Genomic DNA, 22,128 nt, shown 5'->3' with positions numbered 1-22,128 from the left:
CTTCCTAAATCTCATCCTCATTCTGTCAATACTAATTCCGTTTTCTCTCTCTCCTTCGTTCTGCTTGTCACCTCTCTCGCCAACACGCTCGTCACTGCCATCACCACCAAACTGTTAACGGTTCCCTGATTTCCCCCTCCTCCTCCCTCTCCTGCTGCGTCTGTCGGCCTCAGGGCTATCCCGCAAACAGGCCAAGTTTCCCCAGCTTTCCTTCACGCCGCCCAGCCCCATCGCTGCTCAGTTGCTCCAGAAGTGCCGAGGGAACTGAGGCGGTGCGCGGGAACACATCAGGGAGAGGAGGGAAAGAAACCAGAGCGCGAGGGAGATCAATACTGAAAGACCAAAGGAGCTAACGAGAGGACAGAGAGAGAGAGGGAGGTCGAGAAAGAGGCATATTACTGATAAAGAAAAAGAGAACTATGAGAAAGAAAGACCGGTAGATTAGAGGAAAACATAGACATCCGCAGATAAAAAGAGGTGAAGAGAGTCGAGTGTGACCTTAAAAATCGAGGCAAACGAAAAAAAAAAGGAGAGGGAGTAAAAAGACAAGACTTCTACAAGGAGGAACGTAGAGCGAGAGTCAAAAAAAGAGAGAAAAAGAAAGACAATAAAAAAAACCGTCACCACAGTGGAAGTGAAAAAAAACGAGGGAAGGAAACAACCGACTGACTGACTGACTGACTGACTGACTGAGGACACGTACATGGAAGGAAGTGGAGGGAAGAGGACGTTATAGCGTGTGGGTGTGAATGAAAAAAAAATGAAGGACAAATAGACTGTTACGTAAGCGAGTCCATATGAGAGAGAGAGAGAGAGAGAGAGAGAGAGAGAGAGAGAGAGAGAGAGAGAGAGAGAGAGAGAGAGAGAGAGAGAGAGAGAGAGAGAGAGAGAGAGAGAGAGAGAGAGAGAGAGAGAGAGAGTGTAGCAGGGTTTAGACTACTACTTTGTGATCGGAATACCAAACAAAGCATTAGATGAGACGTTAAAAATCCCAGAAAAAGAAGAGAGGAAAAAAAGTGCGATAAATGCAGCTCACTAAAGGACGATGAGTAAGTGGAAGAAGCAAACTGAAAGACAATAAAAAAAACGGATCAGAGAATAAAAAGAAAAGAAAGAAGAGAGAAGAACAAACGCACCTGACCGCAAGACATTTACAAGAACCCTCTGAGCGCGTCACCTCCATCGCTATCTTGAAAAATAAATAAATAAAAAATCGAGCCGACAAATCCAACTTTTGCATTGCCGCCATGAGGATTGTAAGGCTGGTGAGTCAGTGAGTGAATGAGTGAGTGAGTGGATGAGTCAGTGAGTGGGTGAGTGAGTGAGTGAGTGGATGAGTCAGTGAGTGAATGCATAGGAGAGATCGCGAATTAACGAGTGAGCCTTTAATAAGGGTGATGTAAATAAGTTTCGGGTGGTAAGAGAGCCAGGCAAGACACGTAGTAATGGGTTTAATTTGGATAAGAGCTTGGTAGGATATGTAGTAATGGGTTTAATTTGGATAAGAGAGCCAGGTAGGACACGTAGTAATGGGTTTAATTTGGATAAGAGAGCCAGGTAGGACACGTAGTAATGGGTTTAATTTGGATAAGAGAGCCAGGTAGGACACGTAGTAATGGGTTTAAGTTGGATAAGAGAGCCAGGTAGGACACGTAGTAATGGGTTTAAGTTGGATAAGAGAGCCAGGTAGGACACGTAGTAATGGGTTTAAGTTGGATAAGAGAGCCAGGTAGGACACGTAGTAATGGGTTTAAGTTGGATAAGAGAGCCAGGTAGGACACGTAGTAATGGGTTTAATTTTGGAAAAGAGAGCCAGGTAGGACACGTAATAATGAGTTTAATTTGGATAAGAGCTTGGTAGGATATGTAGTAATGGGTTTAATTTGGATAAGAGAGCCAGGTAGGACATGTAGTAATGAATTTAAGTTGGATAAGAGAGCCAGGAACGATACGTATTAATGGGTTTAATTTGGATAGAGCTAGATAGGACACGTAGTAATGGGTTTAAGTTGGAATAATTCAGGTTCGACAAAGACAAAAGCAAGAATTTAATTATCAACAGAGCTGTGGGTGAGTTGAATAGGCTTGGCAGTCATGTTGTGAGTGCTAGTACGATAGATGCATTCAAGAAAAAAGTTAGATAAATTCATGGATAGCAAGGTTAGGTGGGGTTAGGTTTACAGGAGTTGCCGTGTATAGATCTACTGACCTCTTGAAGATTATTTATGTTTTTTTTTTATGGAAGAGTGAATGTGTGTGACTGCGTGAGTGAGTGGATGAGTGAGTAGGTGAGTAACAAACTTAAAGCGAAGGAACGATTGACCACTGATTGAAAGACTGACTAATTAACTTGCTGACTGATGGGCTGACTGACTTACTTATCTATCTATTAAGAAACTGAGCAAACGAGTGAACTAAAAAAAAAGAGCAACTTCTTCTATGAGTGAACGAGTTAGTGAGTGAGTGAAGATAGTGAGTGACAGAGGGAGGGAGAGAGTGAATGTAAGAGTGAGTGAGTGCGTGAGCGAGTGAATGAGAGAGTAAAAGTTAATGAGTCAGTAAGTCTTCCTGGGAGAAGCTCACAAGATGACTGAGTAGACAAAGCCTATCAACATCATCCCTTCAAACGTAACCACCCGCATGTCTCCCTTTGTGCTCACCTCGCTCGTGTGTGTAATTCACCACGGCCTGACCACGAGCTGGACTCCTTATCGCCAGCAAGTACCCTCCTGAATATAGCCACAAAGCCTGGCAGCGCAGAGCTCTAACCACTGCGCTATCGGAGCGGTATGTGTGCGTAATTCACCTTTTGGTCTGCTGCGGGTCTCTTTCGAGACAGCCAGCCGTTTCCCAACGGAAGAGCACAGAGCTCATAGTACCGATCTTTGGGTAGGACTGAGACCACTCACGCACAACACACCGCTACAACGAGGTCACAACTCCTTGCCTGACGACGCGTACCTACTCACTGCTAGGTGAACAGGGGCTACACGTGAAAGAAGATAAACCCAACTTATTTCCATCCGGCCGGGGAATCGAACCCCGGTCATTCTGGTTGTGAGCCAGACGCTCTATCCACTGAGCTACCTGGCCGTGTGTGTGTGTGTGCGTGTGTGTGTGTGTAGACGTGCATAGTAGGTTTTGTGTTCTCTTAGTTATCTGACGCGTGCAGATTATTTGCTAAGAATATGTTTATGCTAATTGTCATGTGTGGAGGTATACGATTCTCTCTCTCTCTCTCTCTCTCTCTCTCTCTCTCTCTCTCTCTCTCTCTCTCCACACATGACAATTAGCATAAACATATCCTTAACAAATAATCTGCACTCGTCAAATAAATAAGAGCAAGCAAAATCTACTTATACACACACACACACACACACACACACACACACACACACACACACACACACAGCTAATAACCAAACGTAGCTAAACAATATCGTCCATGTTTACGCTATCTCATCACCGTTCTCTTCTATTGTACTCAAGTCCCTTTAAGACAGGTTCTGATCCCATAAACTCAGGTGTAAGGGTTCTCGACTCTAACGAAGGGTGGGGAGGGTGATGGGAGATGGAGGATGGGGGGGTGGATGGGAGAAGTGGAGAGGTAGGCCGGGATGGCTGGAACACGGTAAGAGAAGAAGGGTGGGAGAGAGGAGCAATGTGGAGGCGTAGGAGAGCTCGGGGTATGGAGGAAGAAGGGAGAAGGGAGAGAAAAGGGGGAAGGAAGGGATAGACTGAAGGAATGATGATTAGGAAACGAGTTATGGAGAAATGAGGAGAGAAAGAAGGAATAAGGAAGAAAGGAGGAAGGTAAGAAAGGGAAAAATAGTTGAGAGAGTGATTATATGAGAGTAGGTTGATGAATTTTCTATCGTGAACCTTTAAATGCTTTCTGATCTATTTAAAAAAAAGTACATACCATCCTTTTGCTTCTCGTATCCTAACCTGACTTCAACCATACCTTCATTTTTCCATCTTTTTTTTCCCATTGCCAAAACAACATTTCCTATAAGTTTTTTTCCTCTCACTTATCTTTTATCACTTTGCCTATCTTCATCATATACCTATTTCACACACCTCACCTCACCCTTGTCACTAATCACTCCTTCGCCCTCTTCTTCAGCACTATCTTCTATTTCTTTATTTTTTCCTTCCTCGTATATTACTTTGCCTATCTTCTTCATTAAACCTCTTCCAAACATTTCATCTCTCCCTCGTCACTAATCACTCACTCCTCCGCCCTCTTCTTCAGCACTATCTTCTATTTCTTTATTTTTTCCTTCCTCGTATATTACTTTGCCTATCTTCTTCATTAAACCTCTTCCAAACACTTCATCTCACCCTCGTCACTAATCACTCACTCCTCCGCCCTCTTCTTCAGCACTATCTTCTATATTTTTTTCTCCTTCCTCGTGTATTATTTTGCCTATCTTCTTCATTAAACCTCTTCCAAACACTTCACTTCACTCCTCCGCCCTCTTCTTCAGCACTATCTTCTATTCTTCAGCACTATCTTCTATATTTTTTTTCCTTCCTCGTGTATTATTTTGCCTATCTTCTTCATTAAACCTCTTCCAAACACTTCACTTCACTCCTCCGCCCTCTTCTTCAGCACTATCTTCTATATTTTTTTTCCTTCCTCGTGTATTATTTTGCCTATCTTCTTCATTAAACCTCTTCCAAACACTTCACTTCACTCCTCCGCCCTCTTCTTCAGCAATATCTTCAATTTTTTTATTTTTTATGTATTATCTTATTTCTTATCTTCAATTTATCTTTTACTTTCCCTCCTCGTCCATCGCTTTCCCTTTCATTATCGTTCGCGTCTTCCATGCACTTTACTCTTGTCACGGGTCACTGACTGTCACGGCAACATCTTCCCCATTATCTTCATTTTCTTTCTTTTCTTTTTCCTTCCTCGCGTATCACTGTGCCTATCTTCATGACGTCAGACTCTTCCACATACTTCACATCCACTGCACCGCCCACCTCTTCAGCACAATCTACCTTTTCTTCTTTCTTCTTTTTACCTCACCCATATCACTAAACTCTCACTAACTTACCCCCCCTCCTCAGTTTTATCAGCATTATCTTCTATTTCTTCTTTCTTTCCCATCCCTTTGTTTGCTTTGCCTGTCTTCACTATTAGCCTCCTCCAGACACTGTACCTCACCTACGTCACTAATCATCCACTCACCCCACCTCCTCTTCTTCTTCCTCCTCCTCCTCCTCCTCCTCTTTCTTCACTTTTATCATCATCTTATTTTTGGAAGCAGACGAATCTTATGTTAATCGTTGCTTTGTAAACCCCAAGTCACGGCGAGGCATCTAATTAAATTCATCACGCAGACGTTGCCAGATTGTTGTACTCAGCCTCTTATATTTACCAACTTCCGACCCAAAAACTGTCTCCTGGTCCCTAATAACAACTCATTTATATTTATCGTTAAAATAGTTAATTCCTGATGTTTCTTGGCAATAGTTAGGCGTTAAAAACCTGTAAATACTATGCCCTGAATACGATAATCTGGCAACGGTGACACACACACACACACACACACACACACACACACACAAGACGATGCGAGAAGGCTACAGAACGCATCTACACTCAAACCTCCGAGAACTCGTTAAAACCAGATCTTCCTTCCACGCCCATAAAAAGAACTAACTAACCTCCATTAAGACTAATCAGTTGTATCTAAAATCTTCGGTTGTAAACATAAGTATAGAGTCAAACAAGAACCAGAAGGAGAAGCAGAGGAATAAGGAAAGAGACATCATATCATCGTAGTAGCTAATCATACTAAACAGGAAAACTCTTCAATTTGAGGCAGCTCTTCTCCATAAGCGTTTACCCTCCTCGCGTATCCAAGGTTCTTTGTCTCTCTTTTTCCTCCATTAGTTTGTCTACTCGTGCGTTCCACTCTACTTCTTTCTTTATTCCTTTCTTTTTCCGCGTGTGTATTTTCGACTACTATCCATATCAGACCCAATGACACACCGTTTTTCGCAAATATCTTTCAAACGAAGACTCGGATCAGCATGGGACTTTGGCACAGATCGTTTCACACACTCCGCTAATTTTTGACGCTATTGTGCAGTGCCAGATGCGGTTAATTATGGCGTTTACTCTTGACTGTGATGGAAAAACCTGCGTGAGCCACTTACACATTCGAACAGGTGAGGCGTGACGTATTTGTGACATGTATCCACCACCTACCTCCACCCCTGGCTTCCCCTACTCCCATCCCTCCCTTTCCCTCCCTCCTCTTTCTCCCCAGCACTCTCTCCCCCCCTACCTCCCCCCTCCCCCCTACCTACAGACCTCCCGGGCAATCACTCGATGACGACCTTGAAATGTACAGCGTCTTAAGGCAGTCACTTAATAACAGCGACTCACTGATATTAGGAGACTTTAACCTCCCCCATATCGACTGGGCGACACTGTCAGGTACAGAAGGCGAGTCACATAGAATGATCAAATTTCTAGAAGAAAATTATCTAAGCCAAATGGTTTCTGAGCCAACTCGACAAAATAATATACTCGACCTTGTTATAACGACCCAAGATAACCTAATCAGTAGTGTCACGGTAGGAGAACACCTCGGTTCTTGCGATCATAAATTAGTGCGCGTCGACATTAAAGCTCAATCATCAGTGACTGAAAATAAAGTAAAGGTGCCCAATTTCAAAAGAGCTAACTTCGTAGAAATCCGACAAAAACTAACAGAAATACAACTATCAGATGACGGCAACGTAGAGGAAGCCTGGCTAAGCCTTAAAATCACTTACTCACTCAGCAGAACACATTCGTCCCCTTGTGCGAGAAGCGAATTAACACTAATAAAAGCCCACCGTGGTTTAATAGCGAAATTAAACAATCAGTCAATGAGAGAAAATTGTTTTACAGGTTAAAGAAAGAACAAAGCACGCCCGAAAACATTAGACTTTATAATGATGCCAGGCGACGAGTAAAAAGACTAGTAGGTCAGGCAAAGCGTAGATACGAAGAAAATATTGCAGCCAACTGTAAAAATAATCCGAAATCTTTCTTCAGTTACATAAACAACAGAAAGGCGATCAAAAGTGGTATTGGACCTTTAACAAACAGCGACGGTGCACTAGTGACTGACAGCCAACACATTGCAAACCTCTTAAACAATTACTTTTCCTCGGTGTTTAATACTAACAGTCTTCCTCTCGCTACCACCAACACCAGTACTATTGTAAATCTCGAGCATGCATTGCCTAATTTTGAAATAACAACCGATGAAGTCCTTAAAGCTCTCCAATCACTTAAAACAAATAAAAGTCCTGGACCTGACGAAGTATATCCAACTCTGCTGAAAGAAACAAAGAGCGAAATACTCTCCTCCCTCACAACCGTATTCAATATGTCCTTGCGACAAGGCATCGTCCCTTCAGATTGGAAAAAGGCTAACGTGACACCGATTTTCAAGAAAGGAGACAAAAAAGTACCAGGTAATTACAGGCCCATTAGTCTAACTTCGGTTGTAGGTAAGCTACTTGAGGGCATAATTAGAGACAAAATTGTGAATTACCTTGAAAGCCACTCATTGATTGGGGACTCACAACATGGCTTCCGAAACAAAAGATCCTGCCTATCAAACCTATTAACCTTTTATAACGACCTCTTCACTGTTTATGACGTAACCAAATCACTGGACGTAGTCTATCTTGATTTCCAGAAAGCGTTTGATAAAGTCCCGCATCATAAATTACTTTACAAATTAAAGCAAATAGGTATTGACGGTCAAGTAAACCAATGGATCGCGAATTGGTTGAGCAACAGACAACAAAGAGTAGTGATTGACGGATTTAACTCAGAGTGGGCGACTGTCACTAGTGGCGTCCCTCAGGGCTCGGTCCTTGGCCCAGTGCTCTTCATTATTTACATCAACGACGTGGATGTTGGACTCAATAACCGCATTAGTAAATTTGCAGACGACACAAAGATTGGCAACTCGGTTCTCACTGACGAAGACAGGCAAAGCCTCCAAGAGGATTTGCACAAAATTTCAGCTTGGTCGGATAGATGGGAGATGCCCTTTAACGTAGACAAGTGCCAGGTCCTTCAAGTTGGAACGAGGAATAAGAAGTTCGAATACGAAATGCGCGGCGTTAAACTCAAAAGCGTTCAATGCGTCAAAGACTTGGGGGTCAAAATCGCGTCAAACCTCAAATTCTCACAGCAATGCATCGATGCAGCAAATAAAGCGAACAAAATGTTGGGCTTCATTAAAAGAAACTTTGTATTCAAGAATAAAGATGTAATACTCCCGCTCTACAACAGTTTAGTCAGACCCCACTTGGAATATGCGGTACAGTTTTGGTCTCCCCACCATGCAAAGGGTATTGCTAAATTAGAAGGTGTTCAGCGTCGGGCAACGAAAATGATCCCTTCCTTGCGCAACAAATCCTACGAAGAAAGGCTTTCTACCCTTAACATGTTCTCTCTTGAGAAACGTCGCCTCCGAGGAAAACTGATCGAATGTTTTAAAATACTTAATGGTTTCACGAATGTAGACAGATCAACATTGTTTATGATCGATGACACTTTGCGCACGAGGAACAATGGCGTAAAACTCAGATGTAGACAAGTAAATTCAGACTGCACCAAATTTTTCTTCACCAACGTTGTAGTGCGAGAATGGAATAAGCTTCCACCGTCAGTGGTCCAGTGTAACACGATTGACTCCTTCAAAAATCAGCTCGCCCGTCACTTCCTTCAACTTAATCTCAACTAGCGTAGAAATGCAACGTTTTGGAGTCTTCTGATTAATGTAAAATCACTTAGGTTTAAGGACAGACCACCAAGTCTGGACCATGGGGTCTGTGTGGTCTGATTTTCTATGTAAATATATGTATATCTCTCTCTCTCTCTCTCTCTCTCTCTCTCTCTCTCTCTCTCTCTCTCTCTCTCTCTCTCTCTCTCTCTCTCTCTCTCTCTTTATATATATATATATATATATATATATATATATATATATATATATATATCTATATATATATATATATATATATATATCGGTATACATGCGATGTGAAGCGTTGCACACATATGACTTGTCAATAATGGCGGATAACTCGAAAGTATATGCTAAGTATGGTAGGGTGTTATATGCACATGACCTTAATTCCTGCTCCAGCGTAACTGGATGTTGCGTAAGTGCTGTATGAGGTTTGTTTGGCAATTGTACACCCATTGAAAGTTGTACGAGTATATGACCCTCCTTCCCACAGGTTACGTTGAGCGTATGATGGGATGAAGCACGTAGCTGACGCTTGATCATTTATAGGAAATCGCGTAAGAGACGGAAAGGAATAGGGGTGGAATTGAAGCGGGAATTCATTGCAGAGTAAAAACTTGAAACGAAATTGGAGAAATATATGAATAATTTATTCTGATGTTAGGAAAAGACTGCCATACGATGTGTTCATGTAGATATGTTAAAAAGTCATAGCAAACAAAAATAGATTGCTAGTATATGATGGATGGATTAATAATGTAAATAACCGATCACATTGGCTATGTTACTTCAACATTCATCACCATCGACAAACAGGTCATCCTCGTCATCACTGTTGAAGCTGATGCAGACGGGATATAATTTCTATTTATCTGCCATTAATTCAGGTCGTACGTGTGTATAGATTCATATCTCGTGTACAGCACAAGTGTTTGAGAGAGAGAGAGAGAGAGAGAGAGAGAGAGAGAGAGAGAGAGAGAGAGAGAGAGAGAGAGAGAGAGAGAGAGAGAGAGAGAGAGAGAGAGAGAGGGAGAGAGGGAGGGAGGGGGGAGAAGGGTGGAGGTAGGTGGTGGATACATGTCACAAATACGTCACGCCTCACCTGTTCGAATGTGTAAGTGGCTCACGCAGGTTTTGCCATCACAGTCAAGAGTAAACGCCATAATTAACCGCATCTGGCAATGCACAAGAGCGTCAAAAATTAGCGGAGTGTGTGAAACAATCTGTGCCAAAGTTCCATGCTGATCCGAGTCTTCGTTTGAAAGAAATTTGCGAAAAACGGTGTGTCATAGGGTCTGATACGGAAAGTAGATCAATAATATCGTAAAACTTTGCAGTATACAACACGTAGAGTTTTATCATACCTTTTAAATGACTATCGAGCTGTTATATGAAGAAAAGGAAAGGAATGGGAATGTATGTATTTTTGCCACTAAATTGATGTCGCACTCTTGCCTTATACGATATAGAGCCCCACGCATTTTTTTTTTCGACTACAAAGATATCGGTTCACGGCTGGCAAAAAGCAAAAATGTCATATCTAGAAAAAAAAATCCAAAATCCAAAAGACATTTACACGGCTAGGGTGGGAGGGAGGGACAGTGACATAGTGGTGGTGGTGGTAATAACTAATGACAGTCGTGGTGGTGATGGGAGTGATGGTGAGGTAACAATGACTGGTGGTAATGAAAGTGGTGATGATGGGAGTGATTGCGATGAAGAGGTGAAAATGGCAATGGTAGTAGTGGTGGTGATGGAGGGGTGACAATAACAGTAGTGGTAGTGACAGGGGATGGTGACGGTGGTAGTTAAGATGGTTGTGATAGTGAGATAGCAAGGGTTGTGGTGATGGTGATGAAATAGTGACAATAACAGTAGTGGTAGTGACAGGGGATGGTGACATTGGCAGTGATGATGGTGGTGGTTAAGATGGTAGTGATGGTGAGATAACAAGGGCTGTGATGATGGTGATGAAATGGCGACAGTGATAGTGGGGGCAAAAGTGGCAGATGAGGTGAAGGTGATGGGTATTTTGGGTCTAGTGTTGACGGAGGAGGCGGTGGGGTGACAGGGAACGTGAGGAATGCTGGGTGACAAGCTAGAGGTGCCTGGGGAGGGCAGTTGTGGCGGGGGTGACAATCGGATACGCCAGGACACTTGTGGAGGTCACCGTCGCCTCCGCTACCCTGGGCTGTGAGTTAAGCCTCGCCGTCCTGGGTCACAAGGTTCACGGCCGAGGACGGAGTGGCAGGAGACAGGACAGAAAAAAAATAAAACGTTCACCTAACTTTTTCATTCATTTATTTGTTTATTGACTGACTGATCGAATGTTGTTGTCACGATCGATAAACAAAAGGATATGAATGAAAAATATATATCAACGGGTTATTATCAAGTACTGTGTTGTCTCTCTTAATAATACTCGTTGTAAAGAATAAAATAATACAACTAACTTATCAAATATATGTGAATCGATCAGTCAATCATTCAGTCAGACATTCGTGGTATACATATGAAGAAAAAAAAAGACAAGTAAAGGCTGACCAAATAGAAATATAAACAGACGAGCAAACATTAATATTCATAAATAAATAAATTAATAAATAGATAAATAAACAAATAAATAACATGTAAATCAAGTGCTATAATAATATAACCATGTCGATAAACTTTTCAGGGCACATATTTTTTTTTAATTTTCTGAATAAACAAAATGTAAACAAAATGAGTTATTGTCTAGATCAGTCAACTCCATTAACTGTATTCCATCGCGTCATCGTCTTATTATGATACTAAGAGAAAAAAATAATAAGTGTGTCATTCGAGAAGCGGAACAAGCGATGCAGAAATGTATACCACGGACGAAAAAAAAAACATATAAAAAAACGAGACTGCGGCTGCCGACCATACTCTGATTTGGAAGAAAAAAATGTGTGGAAAAAGTGGGGTAACAAGACGCTACGGATCCTCCAGTTTACCCGTCTGGAAGAAGTTGAAAAAGAAAACAAAAACTATCGCCTGTTTGAGGTCTGGGTCTGGTTACTCGTGATCCTTGTCTTCGGTCACAGCCTGTCACTCATTCACGTCTTCTCCCACTCCCCTTCCCCCCTCCATCCCCAGACCGCCCCCCCCTCTCTCTCTCTCTCTCTCTCTCTCTCTCTCTCTCTCTCTAGATATAGATATAGATAGATAGATAGATAGAGAGAGAGAGAGAGAGAGAGTGTGTGTGTGTGTGTGTGTGTGTGTGTGTGTGTGTGTGTGAGAGAGAGAGAGAGAGAGAGAGAGAGTAATTGGCTTAAGTAAGAGTATTAATATCCATTTCCTTCAATTCTTTCCTCATATGACGTTGTTTTCTTATTTTACACACACACACACACACACACACACACACACACACACACACACACACACACCTCAGGGATGTAAAAGTTTAAAGCTGGTCGAACTTCCGTAAGGGAGACGTATTAGAGATTTATAGAACAATATTTTCTCCTCTAAATTATTCTCTTATTTCTTCCGCCCATTCATATTTTTTTCCTCTCTCTCAATCATTCTTCGTAACCTAAACTTTCCCTTATCTTTTAATGTGCATCGGTATCTTGCGCAAAGGTCTGAGACGAATGTTGTTTTAAACCCTTTCTGGTGCCAAAACTTGAGGAATGTAAGGAAATTTAGCTTAGAAAAAAAATCCAGTTGTTACGGTACATCATTTTTTTTCAGTTAAGTTGTACAAATACCCTGAATTGTTAATGATGTTACGTAGAATAATTATATAGTACACATAGTAATGCCGTACTAATTTTTTATACATCATTATCTACATGTGTATAATAATTGGCGCACCTAACCACCAAATGTGGGGTACAAACTTGGCGGAGGGACTGGTTTTGTGCCGGGAGAGGCGGAAGTGGGGTAAAGGGTAGCCTATCCGGCACGGTTGGGCACCGTTAATAAAAAAAAGTCAATTTCATTAACCGTAAATCTGTTAATTCTTTAAAAATGTAACGGAAGTTATCGATAAATCGTTGGCTAATTTTTATTAAAGAAAAAAATCAGTTCTTGCTCTAAAAACACCTAAAAACACCTTTAAAAAGTGCCAAAACTAGAAAATCAGCCTTTTTTTTGGTCTGTTTCAGGGCTTTAGAACACAAAAAACTATATTTGTTTTGCTTTAGAGTTAAAAAAAAGGCTGATTTCACAGTTTTGGACCTTTTTTAAGTTTTTAAAGGCTTTTTGAGCCAGAAAAGGATAAAAAAAAATTTAAATGAAACACAATATTAGTAATCTTCTTTCCAAAACGAACTGTCCTATCCATTCTTACGCCGATGACTCTATTCTACATTACTCAACTTCTTTTAATAGAAAACCCACCCAACAGGAACTAAATGATTCCAGGATGGAGGCGGCAGAACGCTTAGCCTCAGACCTTACTATTGTTTCCGACTGGGGCAAGAAGAACTTGGTGTCCTTCAACGCCTCAAAAACACAGTTTCTCCACCTATCCACTCGACACAATCTTTCAAATAACTATCCCTTATTCTTTGACAACACTCAGCTGTCATCTTCTTCAACACTAAACATCCTCGGTCTATCCTTAACTCAAAATCTCAACTGGAAACTTCATATCTTTTCTCTTACTAAATCAGCTTCCTCGAGGCTGGGCGTTCTGTACCGTCTCCGCCAGTTCTTCTCCGTCGCACAGTTGCTATCCATTTACAGGGGCCTTGTCCGCCCTCGTATGGAGTATGTATCTCACGTGTGGGGGGGCTCCACTCACACAGCTCTCTTGGACAGAGTGGATCTTTGTCTCATCAGCTCTCCTCCTCCTACTGATAGTCTTTTACCTCTTAAATTTCGCCGCCATGTTGCCTCTCTTTCTATCTTCTATCGATATTTTCATGGTGACTGCTCTTCTGAACTTGCTAACTGCATGCCTGCCCCCCTCCCGCGGCCTCGCAACACACGACTTTCTACTCAAGCTCATCCCTTTACTGTCCAAATCCCTTTCGCAAGAGTTAACCAGCATCTTCACTCTTTCATCCCTCACGCTGGTAAACTCTGGAACAATCTTCCTTCATCTGTATTTCCTCCTGCCTACGACTTGAACTCTTTCAAGAGGAGGGTATCAGGACACCTCTCCTCCCGAAATTGACTTATCTTTCGGCAACTCCTTTAACTCTTTATAGGAGCAGTGAGTAGCGGGCTTTTTTTTTTTTAACATTTGTTACCTTTTTTTATGCCCTTGAACTGACTCCTCTGCTGTAAAGAAAGTAAAAATAAAATAAAAATATTGGTAAAGTGGTCGAAAGAAATAAAAAATGAAAAACACGATATATACATAATTTAATTTTTCCTCTTCTCGTTCTCCATTTTGTTCATGAGACGCATGTTGCCCTTCATGAAAATTAGCATGTCAAAGTTTTCATCAGACAGGGATGATCTCTTGGCCCTCAATATGTCCTTGCCCATAGAGAACAAACGCTCCACTGCAACACTGGAGGGGATGGCTGTGTTGAACTTGATGGACAAGTTCAGCAACACTTGCTCACCCAAGAAGGCAGCATCTGTCAGCGCTGCGTTGTGTGCTATGGTGCAATATCTTATTTGTTTATTAAAGAAACTTTATATGATCTATTAATAGAAAATAATTGCTTAAATATCAAATACATAAAATATCATTTTGAACTCAAAATTCAAAGTTTGATTGAAAAGTTATTTATAATAATAAGTGGCGTAATATCGGGGTTGAAAGAATGACGCATACATTATTAAATATGCTAAGACTCTACATCTATATTTAAAATCTAAAAATAATAGAAACTTTTTAACGTTTTATGATTTTTTGGGGTTAGCGGACTCGAGTTAACGGAAGTTAAATGTAACGGAAGTTAATTAGTCCGATAATGATTTCCAAAGTTAACTTAAAAGTTAAATCGTTAACGAAAATATTAACTTCATTAATTAACGATTAACAGATCAACGGTTTAATGCCCAGGTTTGCAGCATCCGGATATTTTGTTTTTATTTATTAATGATCCACGAGACATCCTAGAGTTAAATCAAAGTATGTGCTTATCTTTGTATTCATTCATATACACACTGGTAATATTTCTGTGGTGTCTGATTCACTTATTTGAGTTAAATTCTATTGTGATAACAGTCATAAATGAAATATACACAAATAGATAAATATGAAAGCTCACGAAGTCTCAATAAGTGACATTACCGCAGTAAAAATATGCTTATTTAAGGTATCTGATACTCGCAAAATGGCGTGCGCTGCTGCCTCGGGGCTACAGACTCGCGTTGTATAAAATATATACGTATTTTCATATTATTGTTCTGTTGTTTATTCAATGTTCTGTTCACGAAAAAGAATACTCATAATTTCGGTTAGTTTTTTGGTTATTAGGATTCTTTACGAAATACAATTATATCATTACCGCCTATAAGTTAGGAAACGTCCTGACTCCTGGATCGGCTATGATGATGTTAGGTGCGCCTTTCTTGTTTCTTTTCCTCCCCTTCGTTCGTTATTTCGGGATTCGTCTAATATCAGCAATTTTAGACTGTTGAAAACGAAACTTGCTTGTTATCTTGAAAACAACTTTTTTTTATCTTTACTTCACCAACTTTCTCTCTCTCTCTCTCTCTCTCTCTCTCTCTCTCTCTCTCTCTCTCTCTCTCTCTCTCTCTCTCTCTCTCTCTCTCTCTCTCTCTCTCTCTCTCTCTCTCTCTCTCTCTCTCTCTCTCTCTCTGTGTGTGTGTGTGTGTGTGTGTGTGTGTGTGTGTGTGTGTGTGTGTGTGTGTGTGTGTGTGTGTTTTATGCAATGCGGAAAATTGTAGTCGAGACGTGCTAATTCCCTGTTGCCGAGGACACACACACACACACACACACACACACACACACACACACACGCACACACACACACACACACACACACACACACACACACACACACACACACAGGAAACAAAAGAAAACTATTTTACTAATCTCCTAAAGTAATTGCTAATTCACTTTCCTTATTTCCTGTTGTAATCCCCAGGTCACTACAATGCATACACGTTTCATGTAATCTTGTGTTAAATAATCATATGTTCAAGCATCCACAAAATCACGCACAGAGATATTGTCCGTCATGGAGCTTCGCCTCGACAATGTTTTTTTTTTTTTTTTATGTAAATATGATATCTTGATAATAAGTAGGTATTACTAACTTTAAAAAAAATATTTACTTACCACACACACACACACACACACACACACACACACACATACATACATACATACATACATATATACATTTGTGTTTCCCGTCTTGAGTCGCATATTTTAAAGAAGAAGAAGAAGAAAAAGACGAATAAGAACCATGGAGGTAGGATAGGGGGTGGATGGAAGGAGTGGAGATGGAGGCAGGGGTGGATGGAACGCGGTAAGAGAAGAAGGGTGGGAGAGACTCAGGAGCAATGAGGAGAGGTAAAAGGGGAGAGGTAAAAGGGGAGAAGGAAGGGATTCTGCCTCCATAATAAGAACAGGAACAAGAAAAGGAAGAAAAACTGGAGCTGTACAGATGATCGTATATGAATGGGATATAATGGAGAGCAGAAACAAGCAGGAGAGATGAAAGTAAAAGGTGTTGTAGTAGAAATAGTAGGGAGTAAAATATAGGCATGGGGATGTTACTGGTGGAGGTCGAGGGGGACGATGACTTGGTCTGGTTTGTAGGGGGTGTAGGGTGAGTGGAGGGGCTTGGTGGGTGGTGGGGCGGGGTGGAAGGGGGGGGGGGGCTAACCGTAAAACTGGAAACAAAAGAATCCTCCCCGACTGTCCACATTAAAATACAACATGAATTTATAATGTGTTGCGCCTCCGCCCTTCCTCCTTCCTCCTTCCTTTTCCTCCCCTGCTCCAAAAAAAGATGTCATTCCCACAACCTATCTCCTCACAAACCCTTCGGAGGGGCGTGAATTGAAACTTGATGGGTTATTCTTCTCATTTTCTTACAGCGAACCAGCCTGGGCCCATATTCTTAAACATTTCCGGGCTTACACACTCACATTTCATTAGGCTGTCGTAGAGGTTGTGTTAGTATTTCCATGGGTAGTTTTATGAGCGTAGTGATAGTTTGATAAGGCTTCTGCACCGTGAATGTGTAAGACGCTCATCAGAACCCGACTCATTTCCTTCGTGGTCTTGGAAATTATTGGTTGCAAGAGCCGAAAACGTCTGAAAATAAGAGCCTTGCAGTTCTCTTTCAAGCTTTTTCCTTACGACCCACTTTCTTTTACAGTAAAGGAAGCAGCTCAAGGGCAAAAATAAATGAGAAAAGGCCCGCTAGTCATTACCCCTATAAAAGAGAGTATGGATGAGGGGCCAAAAAAAAAAAAAAAGGTCAATTTCGGGTGGAGCAAGCCACTTCAGAGTACTAAGAGTTGTGTGCATCCCGTCGAAAGAATAAACGTCAGTAATGAACCTTCGCTGTGCCTCTTTATACTTGCTCACGTAAAGAATAAACCAACGTATGATGTGGTGCAGACGAAGGCGGGAGAAACCTTTAAACACCTTCCTCTCCCTTGGACGTAAATTTCACACCCACCAATAGGAAAGTGGACAGTTAATACCTTCTGCTTTTAACGCCTCGGTTCAGCCCCGTAAGAGAGTGGAGGAATTCATCGCCAACCCACATATATATTTTTAACGTCTCCGATCCCGTGGCAAGTGAAGGAAGATATTATAGTTGGTATTCTCAGACCCTTGCACCTCTCATATCAATTATTTCCAAAGGACAAAAAGAAGATCAGTCGGGTTCGTACGAGTGTTTTTTTATTGGCTCAGGGTACAGAAGGAGGGTCAGTTTATCACCAGGACCATAAAACTCCCCAGGACAATGCTCAAAACTCCTACGAAAGCCTTCTTAAATGTGTGAGCTTGGGAGCCGGAATGTTATAAAGAATATGAGTCGTAGTACCTCTCTGCATAAAACACCAGGGACTTTCAGACACATACGTCATTATATAGTTAGCGCCTCCTCAGCTTCGCCCAGAGCGTTCCTAGCGATACATGGGCGGCAACACAAACGATGGCCTTGATGACCCGACACGCACGCACCACCCCCCGGTGATCCGGTCCCTTTGTCCTCTGAGTCGCTTTGATGGTCATGCGACTGCGGCGCTGGACTAAAGTGATCGTCATCCTTGTCCATCCCATATAGGTAACGCCAAAGACATTACGTGGATCCGTTGTCACCCTTTGTCCCCTCGTCTACGTGACGCCAGAGTTCGATCCGTGGATAAGAAACAGAACCACGGAGACATAAGGAAGAAACGTATTATAAAACAGAGGAAGCTTTGACCACTGTGCTGGCCGCCTGAGCCCTTTCCACGCGTGCCCACCAGGACGTGTCTCGGCTACACAAGGCGATGCAGTCACATTTCCGGCCACGAATGCAAATTTATTGTTTTTTACATGTGAGGAGTTCATCATGCGGGGCACTGCAAACTTTGCATGCTATTAATGTCATTTATCAATGCACTCAGGTGATCTAACTCGCGTTTGTTCCAGGTGTGGCTGATGCTGGCGGCGGCGGCGGTGGTCTGTCTGCCGCAGGAAGTGCCGGGTTTGGCCAACATCGAGATTCTTAAGATCGTGCCGCGACGCTCCTCAGCAGCCGCCCACGAGCCTCTGACGCTGACGCCCACGGCAGCTGACCGACGGTATGACGTTATGATCGACTACGATGATGATTACCTCGACGAGGACGACGGCCAATACAAGGCCGTGGCCACGACCCTCGAGCGGCCACAGCCTCTACTCACCACAGATCTTTCCGACTACGACCTCACTCTTTTCCAACCCGAGCTTTTCCGAGAGAGTAACTTTGAAAATGCTTTCTCCAAGGACACATTGTACACTTCCTCGAGCCCATCGAGGGAGTCTCTGCCACATGTTCAAGGCTTCGAGGAGGAGGTTTTTGGAGGCTCTGGGGTCACAAGGCACGCCACTTTGGACCGGTTTGTTGCAGTTACAGAGGAGAGGATTGATCCCCACACGAAGGAGCAGTTTATTCCAAAGAAACCAGAGAGACTTGCTTTGGACAGGGAAGAACGAATCGTTCCTGAGACGGGACACACGTTTATTCGAGCTTCTGGGGAGCGGCGACCTGGAGGCATAGAGGACCGTTCCATTCCTAGTGCAGAGCGCCTCACCACAGAGAGAGGAGAAAGGTTTGCTCCAAGCACAGAGAATCGGTTTGTTCTTGTCACAGACGAAGGTGTGATCGAAGAAAACAAGGGGAGGTTCTCTGAAGCTACAGACGAATTTTCTGTTCTGCATCACGATATATCAGTACCAGACGGCCACGTACCGAACGTCCTGCCGGTAACTGACGAGGGAGCGGCGGCGCTAGTCACCGAGGGGTCCATGCAGTATCCAGCAGTAGTGCTTCCGCCGCACAAGGCACAACGACGTATCGGGGCCCGCTACCTCGCTCCCCCTCCGACCTTCGCACCACGGCAGGCTCCTTCCCGTTCTATCCAACACTACTCACGCTCCGCCAATGCCTTTTACAAAGAGGCACAACACCCGCGTCGAATCTCACCTCTGAGTGATTCTCTTCATGACCTCTACTCGTCACGAGTCCTCAACAACGAGAGGTCATCCAGAGCATTGTACAATCCCGCCCAACATCAGCAAGATGGCAACCCCCCCCAGCTACATCGATCACAAGTCCCTCCTAAGGTTTCTTATCCCACGACAAGAAGGGACACAAGACCCTCGATAGCGGAGAAACGTGATGCTTCTTTTCAGACAAATCGGCGAGGCCGCGCACTGAACATCCTGAATCCCTCTTACGCCCGGCTGGTAGAGGCTGAACAAAACGTGAAAAGAGACAGAGCCATGCAGGCTCGTCCTCCTGTAGGCTCACCGTCGCGAGACGAGGTAGCATACTACACGGGCCTTCAGCAGGAGATAGAAAAGTCCGACTTATTGGTAGACGCCATCATGGACGTCAGAGCAAGAGAAGGAAAATCAATACAGGACCTGAAGAGGCGGAGGAAAGACACTGAAGGTTCCAAAGTGGTCACTACACCGGCACCGGACATTGAGGAGGTCAAGCAGAAGTTTGGGAGTCACCCTCTGTATCAGGACCTGCCACGCGAGGAGGACGAGTACCCGAGTGTGAGGGATGCTGGCCCGCTGCTCCACCGGGACGATTATTCCAGTGAGCGAGATGAGTATGAAAAGATGTATCTCCCAGTCCGGGCTAAGTCCTTGGAATTAAGGGAGATCCGCAAGGTCAAAGAACATTTCCATTCTTTGGTGCCTCTGAAAGCTCTGAAAAATTCACATTCCACCTCACCCCCACGACACAAGCCCCAGCCGCCGGAGGTGACGACCTACAAACCACCTGTCCTCCCTGAGTACATCAAATTTCGCAAGTTGACATCTGTTACCACGGCGAAACCATACTACGAGACGGGAACTTCACATGAGAAATTTCGACATAATGCTATTCCTACGCCTCCACGCAGCTCCAGACTATACTCTAAACAACCCGGAGAGTCTGGCCATCCACCCACTCGCGCTCCTCCTCCCAGATCCTCTTCCCCTAAAGTAACGAGACCCCCTAACTCCCACAACCCTCGGAGGAGCACCGGCAGCCCAGGCCATCGAGAGAAAGACATCAGTCACTTGATTTACCCCAAAATTTACAATTCGCCGAGTCTGTCTGACATTCCCTCGCCTCACAGGTCACACCGATCCTCGAGGATGTACCATCCGCAGGAACCGCCCCAAAGTGGATTCAGGAAGCACCATTCTCGCGATACCAAAGTCCATCGCCTCCCTAGGTACCAACATAAAATTCCGTCATCCGTCAAATCTTCAAGTGGTGCAGGACACGACTATCCCTCCCCCCCGGCGTACTCTCTCCCCCATACTCACCCTCATGACCCCAGGAGCACCATCCGTCACCCTTCTCCGGAGGCTAAAGTTCGCCACAAGAGAGGACCCGACATGGAGGATTACCTAGACGCAAAGATGAGGTTTCCAAAATTCGGATATGACATCGACCCCTACTTTTCGGATTTTCCAAGCTTCGGGTTCTTTGAGAGCGACGCAGAGAAGAAAAGCTGAGGGGTCGTGTTCGGTACCTTATTGCCGTGCTGCTTGTGTTGTTTTTAAAGCGTCCGTGTACTCGCAAGCAATGCTCCTAAACCTTGAAGAGACAGACACGGTTCCCTTATATTAAACATTACATTCAGCGTACTCAGTCGTACAATATACTGATGATAATAATAATGACGACAACAACAATAATAAAAATATGAAATTTATTAAAAAATATACTTATATTATTACTTTTATAATTATTATTATTATTATTATTATTATTATTATTATTATTATTATTATTATTATTATTATTATTATTATTATTATTATTATTATTGTTGTTGTTGTTGTTGTTGTTGTTGTTGTTGTTAAAATTATTATTATTTTTATTATTCTCATTATTATTATTATTATTATTATTATTATTATTATTATTATTATTATTATTATTATTGTCATTATTATTTTTCATTATTATTATTATTATTATTATTATTATTATTATTATTATTACTATTATTATTATTATTATTATTATTATTATTATTATTATTATTATTATTATTATTATTATTATTATTATTATTACTATTATTATTATTATTATTATTATTATTATTATTATTATTATTATTATTATTATTATTATTATTATTATTATCATTAGTATTTTATTCATTATAACTATCATAATTATTACAATTATTATTAATCATGTTAATATCAGTATTATCATTGTTATTTATATTATCATGGCTATAATTATCAACATAATTTTCATTACAATTACATTAATATTATGATTACAATTATGATTATGATGATGAATGCATAAATCACTGGCGACTCAGTTCAACTTATAACAATATATTAAGAATAATAATTAAATATTTATTATATAGTAAGTGTGTGAAATTTCTTCAACTAATACAATACATTAATTACTTTATATATATATATATATATATATATATATATAAATATATATATATATATATATATATATATATATATATATATATATATGTGTGTGTGTGTGTGTGTGTGTGTGTGTGTAATTGGTGACCATGAAAAGGTAAGATTTTGTTATTTCAGATAGTAAGGATGACAACACTTGTTTCAGTTACATTCTTTCTTCCAGAAAGACAATTACATTGTAAATAGCTATTATTTATTGTCAAACATTTTGTCCATTTGGCTAAAAGTAATTTTATTTGTTACAAGTCTTGTTTT

General features: G+C 41.9%; 1 protein-coding gene across 1 annotated transcript; it reads left to right on the top strand.

The window, feature by feature from the left end:
• Positions 1-265: 265 nt before the first annotated feature.
• On the top strand, positions 266-21,130 carry LOC127001268 (uncharacterized). Its single transcript, XM_050865634.1, has 2 exons — positions 266-1,265; positions 18,343-21,130. Exons 1-2 carry the CDS (start codon positions 1,248-1,250, stop codon positions 20,914-20,916), a joined length of 2,592 nt encoding a protein of 863 aa, XP_050721591.1. The 5' UTR covers positions 266-1,247; the 3' UTR covers positions 20,917-21,130.
• Positions 21,131-22,128: the final 998 nt, after the last annotated feature.

Source organism: Eriocheir sinensis, chromosome 2 (genome assembly GCF_024679095.1).
Source record: "Eriocheir sinensis breed Jianghai 21 chromosome 2, ASM2467909v1, whole genome shotgun sequence".
Taxonomy (NCBI): domain Eukaryota; kingdom Metazoa; phylum Arthropoda; class Malacostraca; order Decapoda; family Varunidae; genus Eriocheir; species Eriocheir sinensis.
This window is presented reverse-complemented; position numbering and strand designations above follow the sequence as displayed.